The sequence below is a fragment of the Mobula birostris genome, chromosome 9 (genome assembly GCF_030028105.1).
Source record: "Mobula birostris isolate sMobBir1 chromosome 9, sMobBir1.hap1, whole genome shotgun sequence".
NCBI lineage: Eukaryota > Metazoa > Chordata > Chondrichthyes > Myliobatiformes > Myliobatidae > Mobula > Mobula birostris.
Genome location: NC_092378.1, coordinates 25,981,434 through 25,997,316, shown reverse-complemented (window position 1 = coordinate 25,997,316; position 15,883 = coordinate 25,981,434). Strand labels below are relative to the sequence as shown.

At 39.2% G+C, this 15,883-nt stretch overlaps 1 protein-coding gene across 2 annotated transcripts in view; it reads left to right on the top strand.

Annotated features, from left to right (window-relative positions):
- Positions 1-328: 328 nt before the first annotated feature.
- Positions 329-15,883, top strand: part of mrps35 (mitochondrial ribosomal protein S35) — a 30,806-nt gene continuing 15,251 nt past the window's right edge. Inside the window, exons 1-6 of one of the 2 annotated variants that reach the window (XM_072267638.1) lie at positions 453-471; positions 2,601-2,650; positions 4,835-4,949; positions 6,133-6,300; positions 6,659-6,719; positions 11,349-11,488. In XM_072267638.1, coding sequence (XP_072123739.1) covers positions 4,884-4,949; positions 6,133-6,300; positions 6,659-6,719; positions 11,349-11,488 — 435 coding nt within the window. In that variant the 5' untranslated portion in view covers positions 453-471; positions 2,601-2,650; positions 4,835-4,883. Of the gene's footprint in view, positions 472-2,600; positions 2,651-4,834; positions 4,950-6,132; positions 6,301-6,658; positions 6,720-11,348; positions 11,489-15,883 lie in introns of both variants that reach the window. The other variant, XM_072267637.1, reaches the window with a different exon arrangement.

Here is a 15,883-nt window from a genome sequence, read left to right as displayed (position 1 = left end):
TCAGGTCGATGGGAATAGGCAGTTTAAACAGTTTCGGCATGTAGCTGGGCCGAAGGGTCTGTTTTTATGCTGTACTTTTCTATGACTCTAAGTTCTTTGAGAGTATGATGATAGTTTCCACAATTTCCAGCTCAGCTTCCTTCTCAGTAACGTGATCTTACTGCAACCCCAATCTCGAATCTGCTGGCAGAATACTAAATAAACCCACACATGGATTTACCTTTCCTCGGGATGACTACACAGTACTACATTTCCCAGGAGCCGGCGCGTACACGCTGAATTTCTCCTGCAGCTCGGCCCCGCCCCGCCAAGTGTACTCTGGGCCTTTGGAGGACTGGATGATGGCGGCTGTCCCGGTAACACGATGCAATTTGGGCTCATTAACTGTCATGTGCCGGGCAAATCCTCGTTTCAGGCGCGCTGCCTTTTATTCCACGGCGTTTTCGGTAACCTCTTCTCCTCCGACCGAAGGTAATGGGACAACATTAGGCGCAGTAAGAGAGGTGCTGCGCCTGGTAAAAACCGGGCCTCAGCCAGTGTGTTACTGGGGTTCCGTTTGTAAACTCTATAACGTTTTTAACTTAATAAAACTTACTTTGAAATAAAGAAATAAGTCTTTGAGTAACGAGCACCGGGCTGTGAATAATTCACATTCTGTTTTCATGCCTTGCAAACCAATTTACACTGTTCACCATGACCTTGCTGACGAAAATGCTAAAATGGGTTGGGATTTACTGTGTGGTTCGTTCCTCTCAGCTGCCCTCCCAGCAGTGGCACACCCGATATCATTAAATAAATGCAGCCTATTCATCTTAATTGGAACTAGATATTAGATTTTTAACATACTAAATTTAGCAAGATGAAACTACTGGTTGCGAAACCGTAGGGATAGGAGTGTGTTCTGACTCCAGCCTTATTACCTGTGCTGAATTCATTTTCATGTAGTCCGAAGTACAATAAAATGTTGATAACTTCTATTGATTAGAATTATGTAGCAACTAATGCAAGTGTATAGCACAGTAAGTATTCGTTAATAATTATTTAAAACAAAATTCCATGTGGCAGATTATTCGAAAAATTAAACAAGATCATAAAGAAAATTGCAGATACAGTTAACAATAGGCAATAATGGTGGAAAGCAAAGGGCTTAGATTTAAATTACTTTTAGTGGTGTGAGTAAATGATTTTGACTTAAATGTACAAGCCACAGTTCAGGAATTTGAAAATGGTACAGTACTGTGTTTTATCTAGAGAAAGAAAGTTCTGGTTAGGTGGACACAGTAGTGGCAAATGGAATTCAATCCAGAAAAGTTGTGGAGAATAAGTAGGACAAGGGATGCCCTATTTACTACAATGTTATGCGAACTGCTATGCTACCCTATACATGTAGAGGATACTTACCCTTTATGAACTGAAGCTAAGAATATAGGAGCAGAGAAGTCATGCCATAACTGTGTAAAGCACAGACTATTTTGCATAGCTGTGTTACAACATTATAGAATTATCTGATAAAGCTAGAAAAGATGCAGTGGTGATTTGCAAGGGTCTTGCCAAGGCTGGAGAATTATAGCCACTAGAAAAGACCACCTCAACTGGAAGCTGCTTACATTAGAGTAAAGGGGACAGAAGACATTTAATTAATTAGGTTGTGTATAAATATGACTGAATTAAAAATAAAAACTTGTATCTCCTAGGAAAATGAAAAATAAAGGGGAAAGATGGTAATTTTAAGTTAATTGGTAGAAGGATCGGAGGGAAAGGATGAATGATGGTCTGTAACTCATTGTTCACACCCTGTTTACTATAGGGTGTGAACTTGAAGGATCATAATTAATAACAAGGCTGTGATTAATAACTAGGAGAGGGAGATGGGTTTCACCTAGGAAGTTACTATTATGTATTATTTCTGTACTATTATGTATTTTCTTTATATGTGAACTCTGATCATCAAGTGGGTAGTTGGTATGCTTAAATGAAGTACATAAATTCACAATGTTTGGTGTGCACAATCAATTTGGTGAACAGTACACACGTTGAAGTTTGAAGGTAACTGATTATTTTTAAATTTATTCTTTATCCTGATATTTTTGGATGGATTGATTATTAATTCTTGAGTGATTGAAGTCCACATATAATGTGCAAAGGATCAGAAATGTTAGATCCTCTTCGTTCAGTGTCCACTTTGCCAAATGTGCATAGGTGATCCCTTTAATCTGTTCACATTTGAAGAACCTTATGTAAGGTTCTACAAATTCTTAGCCTGTTATTGCTCAGTATGTGTTTCTAAGCTGTGCCCAAAGTAATGCAACTATTTGTTATATTGAAATAAACCATTTTTTATGAATTGGTCATTCTTGTATCTCACCAAAACATGATCTGTTCGTGCAAAAATAAAATCAATTTCTTAGCAAAAGTTAAATTCCTCTATTCAAGTCATGAAAAATATTGATGGAAACAATAGCTATTGTTTTTGTTTCCTTATTTTTTTCCTTTTATGATTGTTATCTATTGAAAATAAGAACACTTGATATATTTCTAATGTAGCTCAAGAAAGGTCCAGTTATTTTCAATGTCATTCTAATTTTATCGAATCTCTCCAGGTGCAATAGGAGACCACAGACCAACTCCAAAAGAAAGACAAAGGAGAGAGGTAACTACTGCACAGTTCTTCAATGTTTAAAGTTATTTAAAGCCCCTAAGTACTTGAAACACAGAAATGAAGCAGCTGAACTTTCTTTATATTCTTATATTTTTTTTCCTTTTGAAAGCTGGTTTTAGTTCCTTTCTAAATTATAGAATATTTGTCTCAGTGGTTACTTTATCATATTCTTTAAAAGCATATGAACAAGGAGAAGATTTAAAATACTTTTCAGATCAGTTTTGTATGATCACCAGGGAAAGTAGATGGAGTAAGGCCAGCCAGGAACATAATGGAACTGCAAGTTAAGTGCATTAATTTACAACATCTTGCCTAAGACATTTTAATTTAGCTTTTTCAGTGAGTATGAAGCTGCCTGTGCTCACTCAAATTCCATGCACAACACATCTGGAGAAAATTCCTAAAGTTAGTCCTTGCAGTGTGCTGAGCTGGTCAAGGCCAACCTATTGTGAATACCATGCCATATTCTGAGAAATGCTTTCACAGCAGATTAAATCATGGAGAAAAGAAACTGCTAGATCTCAGACTGTGAAAAATATTCAATAATTATTAAAAGTTTATCAGGCTTTTGATTAATTAGTTTATTTAAAGAGAAATCATATGGAATGTTCATCATCACAGCTAATTCTTTCTATTGTAATGAGTGCAGTCACTGAATCTTTTAACATACCATACCTGTTAGGCCACAGAAGGATTCAAATCAGAAATTTCTTGAGCATTCACATGTTGGATACTAGCATTATTTAGAATGGCATGTTCTTGGTGCTTCCTGCTCAGCTGTTTAATACTCCACCACTTACATAACTAGATGTAGGTTTGATAAGCTTGGATTTGATCTGTTGTGAAGTTGCTTGTCTCTATCATTTGCATTTTATTCTGTGTTACTATTTGCATGTCATATTGTACTTCAGCTTCATTAGACTGGCACCTTCTCATTTTTAGGATGCTGCAATGTGCACACTCAAGCTTATATCTGATCCAGAGGTTACAAATACTTTTTTGCTAGGGAGTGGGTTAGAGACTGATCTGGTTAAGAGGTGGAATTCGAGGGGTTTGATCTTAATATTCCATTGGTAGGAATTGTTGCTTATCCAAATTTTGATGCCAACCAATTGGTCTGACGATGAAGAGTTAATGGAGCAAATAAAAGAGCTGGTGTTACAAGCATGTGGAAGTAAACACTGCATGTTCCAGTGACAAGAGCAAGCCAAGTAATATCTGTGCTTGTGGATACTTTTGCTTATTGCCCTGGGTTAATTCAGTTAACTAGTTTAAAATGATAGTTAGAGATTTAGTGATTTAATTTTCTGTTCACTACAACAAATGCTGTGTTGGCCCATTGTAAAACAAGTACTCTAAGCATTTGTCAGTGTACTGTAAAATATTATGGCAGTTATATATTAAAGCAAATAGGACCAAGTTTTTCTTTCCAAATGCCCACAAAATAACAGTTGTACAATATCTTTAGGAATAGGTTTTGCACTCAGCATCACAGCAGTGTTCCCTGCTGATGAGTTGCAGAAGGGTTCATATTTGACCTTAAGGTTACAAGTGAATTTGTTGATGTGGATTGCACCTTTTCCATTTATTACTTGTTGTCAAGCCCTGGTTTCAAGAAAGTTCTGAAGTGCAGCAAGCAGACTGAGTAGCAAAAAGTGGTGAAGAAGTTAATTGGCTCACAAGTTTTAAGTAAATTTTCAAAAATTATCACAAAACCTGAAATAAAATACAATACACATAAGAAAAAAGTTAGAAGCTGAAATATATTTTAAAAATGCAAATTAGGAAGCATAATTTTGAAATGACTGAAGCAAAGTCTAAAAGATATATAAAGATTACATTTTAGGGCCAGGAAGTTAGGTTCACCGTAATTTTACTTTAATGTGTTATTTAAAACTTAATTTTCTTGTGCAGTAAAGCACATCATTTTAGGCTTTATAGAGCAAGACTAGTTTATAATTATCATTGTTAGATTATGTTTGAGCAAACAGCACACATTGTGGAGAAGCACAGAATCATTAACATCATCTGGGTTTACACACTTAACTGTGCATAGTACCACAGAACTTCTTAGCTTTATAATATGATGAAGAAATACGAAATCTTAGCCATGCTTTTTGTATTATGTGTTTTCAATGTAATTATTTTTACTGTAAATATTCTGTCTTAATCCAGCAGATATTATCTAGTCACTGAACAACATGGCTACTTGAACAGGTCCAACATGTGCATCAATTCATTCAGTTGTTCAAAAGCTCTCTCTCTCTTGCCAGTATACTGTGAGCACAAGGTACATTCTGTATTGGATCATTCTCAGAAATTTAGACCATAGGTCATAGCAGCAAAATTAGGCCATTTGGCCCATTGAGTACTCCGCCATTCACTCGTGACTGATTTATTGTCCCTCTTAACCCCATTCTCCTGCCTTCTCCCTGTAACCTTTGATGGCCTTACTAATCAAAACCTATCGACCTCTGCCTTAAATATACCTAATAACATGGCCCATGCAGTTGTCTGTCGGCAATGAATTATACAGATTCACCACCCTGTGACTAAGAAATTCCTCTTCATCTCGGTTCTAAAGGACTTCCTTCTTTTGAGACTGTGTCCTCTGGTCCTAGGCTTCCCCACTTTATGAAGCATCCTCTCCATGTTCACTCTGTCTAGGCCTTCCAAAATGAGATGACCCTACATTCTTCTGAGCTCCAGCAAGTACAAGCCCACAGCAATCAAATGCTTCTCATATGTTAATCCTTTAATTCCCAAGATCATTCTCACAAACCTCTGGGCTTTCTCAAATGCCAGCACATCCTTTCTTAGATAGCCCAGAATTGCTTACATTATTCTAAGTACTATAAAGCCTCAGCATGACATCCTTGTTTTTATGTTCTAGTCCTTTCAAAATAAATGCTAACATTGCATTTGCCTTTCTTACCACCAACTCAACCTGCAAATTAACCTTTTTTAAGGGCTGCTGCACGAGGACTCCCAAGTCCCTTTGCATCTCTGATTTCTGAATTTACTCCTTATTTTGAAAATAATTTATGCCTTTATTCCTTCTATAACAAGTTCTTTAAAATCACCACCCAGACGTAACCTTGATTATCTGAAAGTGCACAAAAGTCTGGGAATTTGGTCTTTATGGATATCAATGCCTCCAAGCTGCTCTCCAGGTCTTGTAGGTTCTTGGCTTTGAATTGTTTCTCTGTTCGTCATGTTTTCTGGATCAAAATTCTGGGTGTCCTCCCTAATCGTGGTATGTGGAAGCACTTTCTCCACGTGTGCTGTCATAGTTCAGGAAGACAGCTCAGTGCCAAGTCCTAAACTTTTAAGGAAAGACAACTGACATCCACATTCTGAAAATCATGAAAGAGTCTTTTGATTAGCATTACATACCATATCTAGTGATAATTCTGTAAGAATCTGATGTAAAATGAACAATTTTACAAAGAAATGCATACTTTACATTGTAGCCCTCATTTCCAAGAACTGAAAAGATGAAAGTGGACCAAAACTGGTGGAATGTGTACCCAACTGCTGCAGCATTCAAACCTTCCGCTGTGCCTCTTCCTGTTCGTATGGGCTATCCAGTAAAGAGAGGCATACCACCAAGCAAAACAGGAAACCTGGAGCTCATAAAAGTAGGTATAGTCTGGTCGAATTCAATTGTAGCACAATGTTTTGAATATGCTTTGAACCATATTTTGAGAGGAGCCTTTCATTCTATAGATAATCTGTGATAACTATTACTGGAGTGTAGGGACCTCTATACTAAACTAGATGCTTTATTTGTATCTTGATTCATTTTTATCATTGTGCTCCATGAGTACCACTTGTGGTTAAGCAATATTTTTGATTGTGTATTGCTTCCCAAGCTGCATTTTACACTGATTTTTCTGAGGATCACTTTTCCTACACACAAGATGATATCAATTTACAAGTTTAAAATATACAGATTAAAAATATAAGGATTTTCCTGTTTCTAATTTTTTTTTTCAGATTCCAAACTTTTTGCATCTCACACCCCCTGCAATAAAAAGGCACTGTGCAGCTTTAAAAGGTAGGTATTGTATTCTGTTTGGGTATCATAGTATGTTGAATACCTAATCTGCAGTAAGTTGTTGTAAGGGATAAGTTAATTCATTTAGAATTGCTCTTCCTTTGCAATGATCATGAGTGCCAAGTTACATATCAATTCTACAGCTAAATAATATGAAGTTACAATGAACCATATTTAAATAGTGCCTGCTTAATCACTAGCTTTGTCTGTTGCTCAGTTTTTAAATAATCTGATTTACTTGTAACTATTTTGCTTTGCTTGTGTGTAACTTTGCTATTGCCTTCTGGTTTATGATTCCACTAAGTTTATTATTCCACTGCGGCTGACAAGCTATAATGATCCTACATTGTTGTTAATGCTTTGTATTCTTTTCAGTGGAATTTAGTCTCGCGTTGCTATGTATAATGTTTTAAATTCTCCATTTGGTACTGTTAATCTTTAATTTCCACATTACTCTGTTACATTAAGGAGCATTAGTAAAGGAATTAACATGAAGCTAGAAGTCACAAAGAGAAATCATGTTTTTGTCTCACTGTAAATGACTTGCAAGAGTTATTAAAAAATCTTTCTGGAATGATATTTGATGACAACATTCTGGAATGTTCTATGGTTTGGTCCCCAAACCCAAGGAAGGATACACTTGCCTTCTAGACCTTAATGTGTAAATTAACTAGATTGATTTGTGCGATGAGAGGTTGTTCTGTGAGAAGATGTGCTGATCCACACACCAACACATGTTTAAAAAAAGTGTAAGATAATAGTTGTTGAATTAGATTGTAGATGCTGTGTCGATGCTCTAAAATCTAAAACAAGGGGATGTTAATCTTCAAATAAAGGGCAGCTATTTAATGCTGACATGTGAAATCCCAGATCATGTGTATCACACCAGTGTGCTGATTTTAGGCTGAGATCAAATTTTTAGACATGATAGCAATTACGGTATCTGTAGATCAAGAGAAAATGGAAACGGTTGAAGAGCCATGATTGTATTGAATATCAAAGAATGTAAAGATAAAATAGTAGCACTGTGCTGTTGTTGGCTCACCCAACGTAATGAAGTTACAAATATACACTCAGTGGCCACTTTATTAGGTACCTCCTATACCTAATAAGGCGTACGTTCATGGTCTTCTGCTGCTGCAGCCCATCCACTTCAAGTTTCAATGAATTGCATGTTAATAGAAACATAGAAAATAGGTGCAGGAGTAGGCCATTCGGCCCTTCGAGCCTGCACCGCCATTCAGTATGCTCATGGCCGATCATCCAACTCAGAACCCTGTACCAGCCTTCCCTCCATACCCCCTGATCCCTTCAGCCACAAGGGCCATATCTAACTCCCTCTTAAATATAGCCAATGAACTGGCCTCAACTGTTTCCTGTGGCAGAGAATTCCACAGATTCACCACTCTGTGTGAAGAAGTTTTTTCCTAATCTCGGTCCTAAAAGGCTTCCCCTTTATCCTCGAACTGTGACCCCTCGTTCTGGACTTCCCCAACATTGGGAACAATCTTCCTGCATCTAGCCTATCCAATTCCTTTAAGATTTTATACGTTTCAATAAGATTCCCCCCTCAATCTTCTAAATTCCAATGAGTATAAGCCTAGTTGATCCAGTCTTTCATTATATGAAAGTCCTGCCATCCCAGGAATCAATCTGGTGAACCTTCTTTGTACTCCCTCTATGGCAAGGATGTCTTTCCTCAGATTAGGGGACCAAAACTGCACACAATACTCCAGGTGTGGTCTCACCAAGGCCTTGTACAACTGCAGTAGTACCTCCCTGCTCCTGTACTCGAATCCGCTTGCTATGAATGCCAGCATACCATTTGCCTTTTTCACCGCCTGCTGTACCTGCATGCTCACTTTCAATGACTGGTGTATAATGACACCCAGGTCTCATTGTACCTCCCCTTTTCCTTATCGGCCACCATTCAGATAATAATCTGTTTTCCTGTTTTTGCCACCAAAGTGGATAACCTCACATTTATCCACATTAAATTGCATCTGCCATGACTTTGCCCACTCACCTAACCTATCCAAGTCACCCTGCATCCTCCTCACAGCGAACACTGCCGCCCAGCTTCGTGTCATCCGCAAACTTGGAGATGCTGCATTTAATTCCCTCATCTAAGTCATTAGTATATATTGTAAACAACTGGGGTCCCAGCACTGAGCCTTGCGGTACCCCACTAGTCACTGCCTGCCATTCTGTAAAAGTCCTGTTTATTCCCACTCTTTGCTTCGTGTCTGCCAACCAATTCTCTATCCACATCAATACCTTACCCCCAATACCGTGTGCTTTAAGTTTGCACACTAATCTGTGTGGGACCTTGTCAAAAGCCTTTTGAAAATCCAAATATACCACATCCACTGGTTCTCCCCTATCCACTCTACTAGTTACATCCTCAAAAAATTCTATGAGATTCGTCAGACATGACTTTCCTTTAACAAATCCATGCTGACTTTGTCCGATGATTTCACTGCTTTCCAAATGTGCTGTTAGCACATCTTTGATAACTGACTCTAGCATTTTTCCCACCACCGATGTTAGGCTAACCGGTCTATAATTCCCTGGGTTCTCTCTCCCTCCTCTTTTAAAAAGTGGGGTTACATTAGCCACCCTCCAATCCTCAGGAACTAGTCCAGAATCTAAAGAGTTTTGAAAAATTATCACTAATGCATCCACTATTTCTTGGGCTACTTCCTTAAGCACTCTGGGATGCAGACCATCTGGCCCTGGGGATTTATCTGCCTTTAATCCCTTCAATTTACCTAACACCACTTCCCTACTAACATGTATTTCCCTCAGTTCCTCCATCTCACTGGACCCTCTGTCCCCTACTATTTCCAGAAGATTATCTATGTCCTCCTTAGTGAAGACAGAACCAAAGTATTTATTCAATTGGTCTGCCATGTCCTTGCTCCCCATAATCAATTCACCTGTTTCTGTCTATAGGGGACCTACATTTGTCTTAACCAATCTTTTTCTTTTCACATATCTATAAAAGCTTTTACAGTCAGTTTTTATGTTCCCTGCCAGTTTTCTCTCATAATCTTTTTTCCCTTTGTCCTCCTCTGCTGGACTCTGAATTTCTCACAGTCCTCAGGTGAGCCACTTTTTCTGGCTAATTTGTATGCTTCTTCTTTGGAATTGATACTAACCCTAATTTTCCTTGTCAGCCATGGGTGCACTACCTTCCCTGATTTATTCTTTTGAGAGCAGTACTCTTCTGCACATGCATGGTTATTTGAGTTATTGTTGCCTTCCTGTCAGGTTGAACCAGTCTAGCCATTTTCCTCTGACCTCACTCATTAACAGGGTACTTTTGCTCACAGAACTGCCACTCACTGGATGTTCTTTTTTGTTTTTCACACCATTCTCTAAAAACTCCAGACACAGTTGTGTGTGAAATTCCCAGGAGACCAGCAGTTTCTGAGGCACTCAAACTACCCCATTTGGCACCAACAATCACTGCACAGTCAAAGTTACTTGTATCAGATTTCTTCCTCATTCTGATGTTTGGTCTGAACACCTTGACCATATTGCATGTTTTTATGCATTGACTGATTAGATATTTGCATTAACAAGCAGGTGTACGGGTATACCTGATAAAGTGGCCAATGAGTGTATGAACATTTTTTTGTGCTATCTATCATTTGTAATTTTCAACACTTCACTAAGGTGTAAATAGCATGTACTGAGTAATTTGTCTTTTTGTTTTTCAACCAATGTACTTTCAAAACTGATTTATTTGGATTAATAATTGTGTGATAATTGTACTGTTTAGAAACAGTGAAATAATTGAAAATGTGAATTTCAAAATGTAATCAAGTTAGCTCCTGTTTGTCAAAATGTTTTAAAACAACATGTCATTATGTACATCGCTCTTCAAAGCTGAGTAAACTAATAAGGTGCTTTATTAAAACCATAAGAATATCCTTATTGTTCCAGTTTGATGGTGTGCATTTACTATAATGCTTACGTGAAGCAGGACAAATAGTGATGCGGCAACCCGGGTTCAATGCTGAGCATCCAGAAGGGCAATCCTGTTTATCCCATTCTCACCCTGCATCTTTGTTCCTTATACATACATACCTGCCACTTTCCCTTGGATTCTGTTTTCTATTAAACTACACTGAAGAAGTAATTTACAATTGCCAATCAACCTTCCAGTATATTTGAAGGACATAGAAGGAACCCAGCTCAGTGGAACATGCGAACTCAGCATACACAACACCTAAAGTTATGATAAAACATGGCTTCACCACCATACTAGTCTATTTGTTTTACTGTTTAATATAAAACACTTGCAGCTGTGTCATCCGTCTAGTCCAGATCAAGTCCAAATTCCATACTGCTTGCTGTAAAGTTGATTCTAGTGTCCAAAGAGGTATTAAAATAGATTTTGTTTCAATGAAGGCTTCCACATTTTGTACCTTCACTGCAAAAAATATTAGTATAGACCAGATGATCTTAATTTTATAATGGCAAAATTTTTATTTGTAGTTGTAAAAATAGGCAGCTTATAGCTAATAATAGTTAATGCAGTAGAATTACAATATTAGTTTCTTAGTATTAAGCGTACTAACTATTTTGCTTTTTACTGTTTTTTTTTTCCCCCACTATCAGATTTCTGCACTGTGTGGCCAGCAGCACTTGATAATGATGAAAAATGTGAAGAACATTTTCCTATTGAAATTAAAACAACTGATTATGTTGCAGCAGGACCTTCTGTCCGAAATCCGAATGCTAGAGTGGTTACCTTGACAGTAAGTATAACCATATAACAATTACAGCACGGAAACAAGCCATCTCGGCCCTTCTAGTCCATGCTGAACTCTCACTCTCACCTAGTCCCACCGATGTGCACTCAGCCCATAACCTTCCATTCCTTTCCTGTCCATATATCTATCCAGTTTAACTTTAAACGACAACATCGAACCTGCCTCAACCACTTCTGCTGGAAGCTCATTCCACACAGCCACCACTCTCTGAGTAAAGAGGTTCCCCCTCATGTTACCCCTAAACTTTTGCCCTTTAACTCTCAACTCATGTCCTTTTGTTTGAATCTCCCCCACTCTCAATGGAAAAAACCTATCCACGTCAACTCTATCTATCCCTCTCATAATCTTAAATACCTCTATGGAGTTCCCCCCTCAACCTTCTACGTTCCGAAGAATAAAGATCCAACTTGTTCAACCTTTCTTTGTAACTTAGGTGATGAAACGCAGGTAACATTCTCGTAAACCTTCTCTGTACTCTCTCTATTTTCTTGACATCTTTCTTATAAATTGGTGACCAAAACTGTACACCATGCTCCAAATTTGGCCTCACAATGCTTTGTACAATTTCAACATTACATCCCAACTCCTATACTCAATGCTCTGATTTATAAAGGCCAGCATACCAAAAGCTTTCTTCACCACCCTATCCACGTGAGATTCCACCTTCAGGGAACTATGCACCATTATTCCTAGATCCCTCTGTTCTACTGCATTCTTCAATGCCCTACCATTTACCATGTATGTCCTATTTTGATTAGACCTACCAAAGTGTAGCACCTCACACTTATCAGCATTAAACGCCACCTGCCATCTGGCCTAAATCTCTCTGCAAGGTTTGGAAACCTACTTCATTATCCACAACTCCACCTATCTTAGTATCATCTGCATACTTACTCATCCAATTTACCACCCCATCATCCAGATCATCAATGTATATGACAAATAACATTGGACCCAGTACAGCTCTCTGAGGTACACCACTAGTCACCGGCCTCCAATCTGACAAACAGTTTTCCACCACCACTCTCTGGCATCTCCCATCCAGCCACTGATGAATCCATTTTACTATTTCAATATTAATACCTAATGATTGAATCTTCCTCACCAACCTTCTGTGTGGGACCTTGCCAAAGGCCTTACTTGTCCATATAGACAACATCCACCACTTTACCCTCGTCAACATTCCTAGTAACCTCTTCAAAAAATTCAATAAGATTTGTCAAACATGACCTTCCACGCACAAATCTGTGTTGACTGTTCCTAATCAGACCCTGTCTATCCAGTTAATTACATATACCATCTCTAAGAATACTTTCCATCAATTTACCCACCACTGACGTCAAACTCACAGGCAGATAATTGCTAGGTTTGCTCTTAGAACCCTTTTTAAACAATGGAACAACATGAGCAATACACCAATCATCCAGCACCATCCCAGTTTCTAATGACATTTGAAATATTTCTGTCAGAGCCCCTGCTATTTCCACACTAACTTCCCTCAATGTCCTAGGGAATATCCTGTCAGGACCCGGAGACTTATCCACTTTTATATTCCTTAAAAGTTCCAGTACTACTACTACTTTAATCATCATAGTTTCCATAACTTCCCTGCCCGTTTCCCTTATCTTACACAATTCAATATCCTTCTCAGTGAATACCAAAGAAAAGAATTTGTTCAAAATCACCCCCATCTCTTTTGGCTCCACACATAGCCGTCCACTCTGATTCTCCAAGGGACCAATTTTATCTCTCACTATCCTTTTGCTATTTATATAACGGTAGAAACCCTTGGGATTTATTTTCACCTTACTTGCCAAAGCAACCTCATATCTTCTTTTAGCTTTTCTAATTTTTCTTAAGATTCTTTTTACATTCTTTATATTCCTTGAGCACCTCATTTACTCCATGCTGTCTATATTTATTGTAGATCTCTCTTTTTTTCCGAACCAAGTTTCCATTATCCCTTGAAAACCATGGCTCTCTCAAACTTTTAATCTTTCCTTTCAACCTAACAGGAACATAAAGATTCTGTACTCTCAAAATTTCACCTTTAACTGACCTCCATTTCTCTATTACTTCCTTCCCATAAAACAAATTGTCCCAATCCACTCCTTCTAAATCCTTTCGCATCTCCTCAAAGTTAGCCTTTCTCCAATCGAAAATTTCAACCCTGGGTCCAGATCTATCCTTCTCCATAATTATATTGAAACTAATAGCATTGTGATCACTGGACCCGAAGTGCTCCCCAACACAAACCTCCGTCACCCGACCTATCTCATTCCCTAACAGGAGATCCAACACTGCCCCTTCTCTTGTTGGTACCTCTATGTATTGCTGCAAAAAACTATCTTGCACACATTTTACAAACTCCAAACCGTTCAGCCCTTTTATAGTATGGGCTTCCCAGTCTATGTGTGGAAAATTAAAATCTCCCACAATCACAACCTTGTCCCTACTACTAATATCTTCTATCTCCTTACAAATTTGCTCCTCCAATTCTCGCTCCCCATTTGGTGGTCTATAATACACCCCCATAAGAGTTACTGCGCCTTTCCCATTCCTCAATTCCACCCAAATAGCCTTCCTAGACGAGCCCTCTATCCTGCCAGAGCACCGCTATAATATTTTCTCTGACAAGCAATGCAACCCCTCCTCCTCTTGTCCCTCTGATTCTATCACACCTGAAGCAATTAAATCCAGGGATACTTAGTTTCCAATCATACCCCTCCTGTAACCATGTTTCACTAATAGCTACCACATCATACTTCCAGGTATCAATCCATGCTTTAAGCTCATCCACCTTTCTTACAATGCTCCTAGCATTAAAATAAATGTATTTAAGAAAATTTCCACCTCTTACTCTCTGTTTATCATTAACTGTGCAAACAATTTTACTATTTTCTTTTTCTTCCTTCTTCTCTACATCTGTTCCTACACTCTGGTTCCCCTCCCCCCTCATATCTAGTTTAAATCCACCGGAGCCTCTCTAGCAAACCTACCCACAAGAATATTTGTCCCCCTCCAATTCAGATGTAGACCGTCCCGCCAAAACAGGTCCCATCTTCCCTGGAAAACTGCCAATTATCTATAAATCTGAAGCCCTCCCTCCTGCACCATGCCTTCAGCCACGTGTTGATGTGCCTTGATGTACACTATCTTACTATTTCTAAACCCGCTTGCACATGGCACTGGTAGCAATCCTGAGATTGCTATCCTGGAGGTCCTGTCCTTTAACTTGGCGCCTAACTCTCTAAACTCACCTTTCAGGACCTCCACGTTCTTCCTACCCACGTTATTGGTCCCTACATGGACCACGACATCCGGCTGCTCACCCTCCCTCTTGACTATACGGAGAACTGGATCCGAAATATCGCAGACCTTGGCACCAAGGAGGCAACAGACCATCCGCGATTCTCGATCTCTTCCACAGAACCTCTTATCTGACCCCTAACTATCGAATCCCCTATCACTACTGCTCTCCTCTTTTCTCTCCTTCCCTTCTGAGTTGTGGGTCCCATCTCGGTGCCAGAGACGCAACCACTGCAACTTGTCCCTGGTAGGTCGTCCCCATCAACAATATCCAAAACGATGTACTTATTATTGATGGGAATGGCCACAGGGGTGTTCTGCTCATTTTGTCTCTTCCCCTTCCGTCTCCTGACAGTCACCAAGCTACCTGTCTCTTGACTCTTAGGGGTGACTATCTCCCTGTAACTCCTCTCTATTTCTGCCTCTGCCTCTGGAATGATCCGAAGTTCATCCAGCTCCAGCTCCAGTTCCCTAACTCGGTTTGTCAGGAGCTGCAGCTGGATGCACCTTCCGCAGGTGTAGTAATCGGACGATTGTGCTCGCCGTGAGTTCCCACATCCTGCAAACAGAGCACTCAACCACCCTAACCGCTGCCTCCATTACCTACTCTTAAGGCAATTAGATTTATTAAAGGAACTTACCCGGCCTTACCACACCTGGAGTGAAGCTCTTCTTCAGCCTCTGCTCACCGAAGCCTCAGGAGCCAAAGCCTTCCTACTCTGTCTTCCTCTACTCCGTCACCTGCTCCATTAATCTGCTCTCTTTTAAATACTCTCGCTGCCTCACGGTCTGTCTTACACACACTTGTGCAGTCGTGCCCTGTTCAACTGCCGAAGAAAATGACTGACTTCCACAAACTGCTCTCTTTTAAATACTCCCGCTGCCTCACGGTCCGACTTGCACGTGGACCGCGGACGTGATGAATTGCTAATAGAAAGGGGCTATTGTATATTATTTAAGGTTATGTCAATTCTTCCACACAGTGAGCATTATAAAACCCCTTTCTCGGTGAAGGCTTGTTGATTGTAGCCCAGAAGAGAATGAATTTCTGACTATTTATCAGCTAGGGTA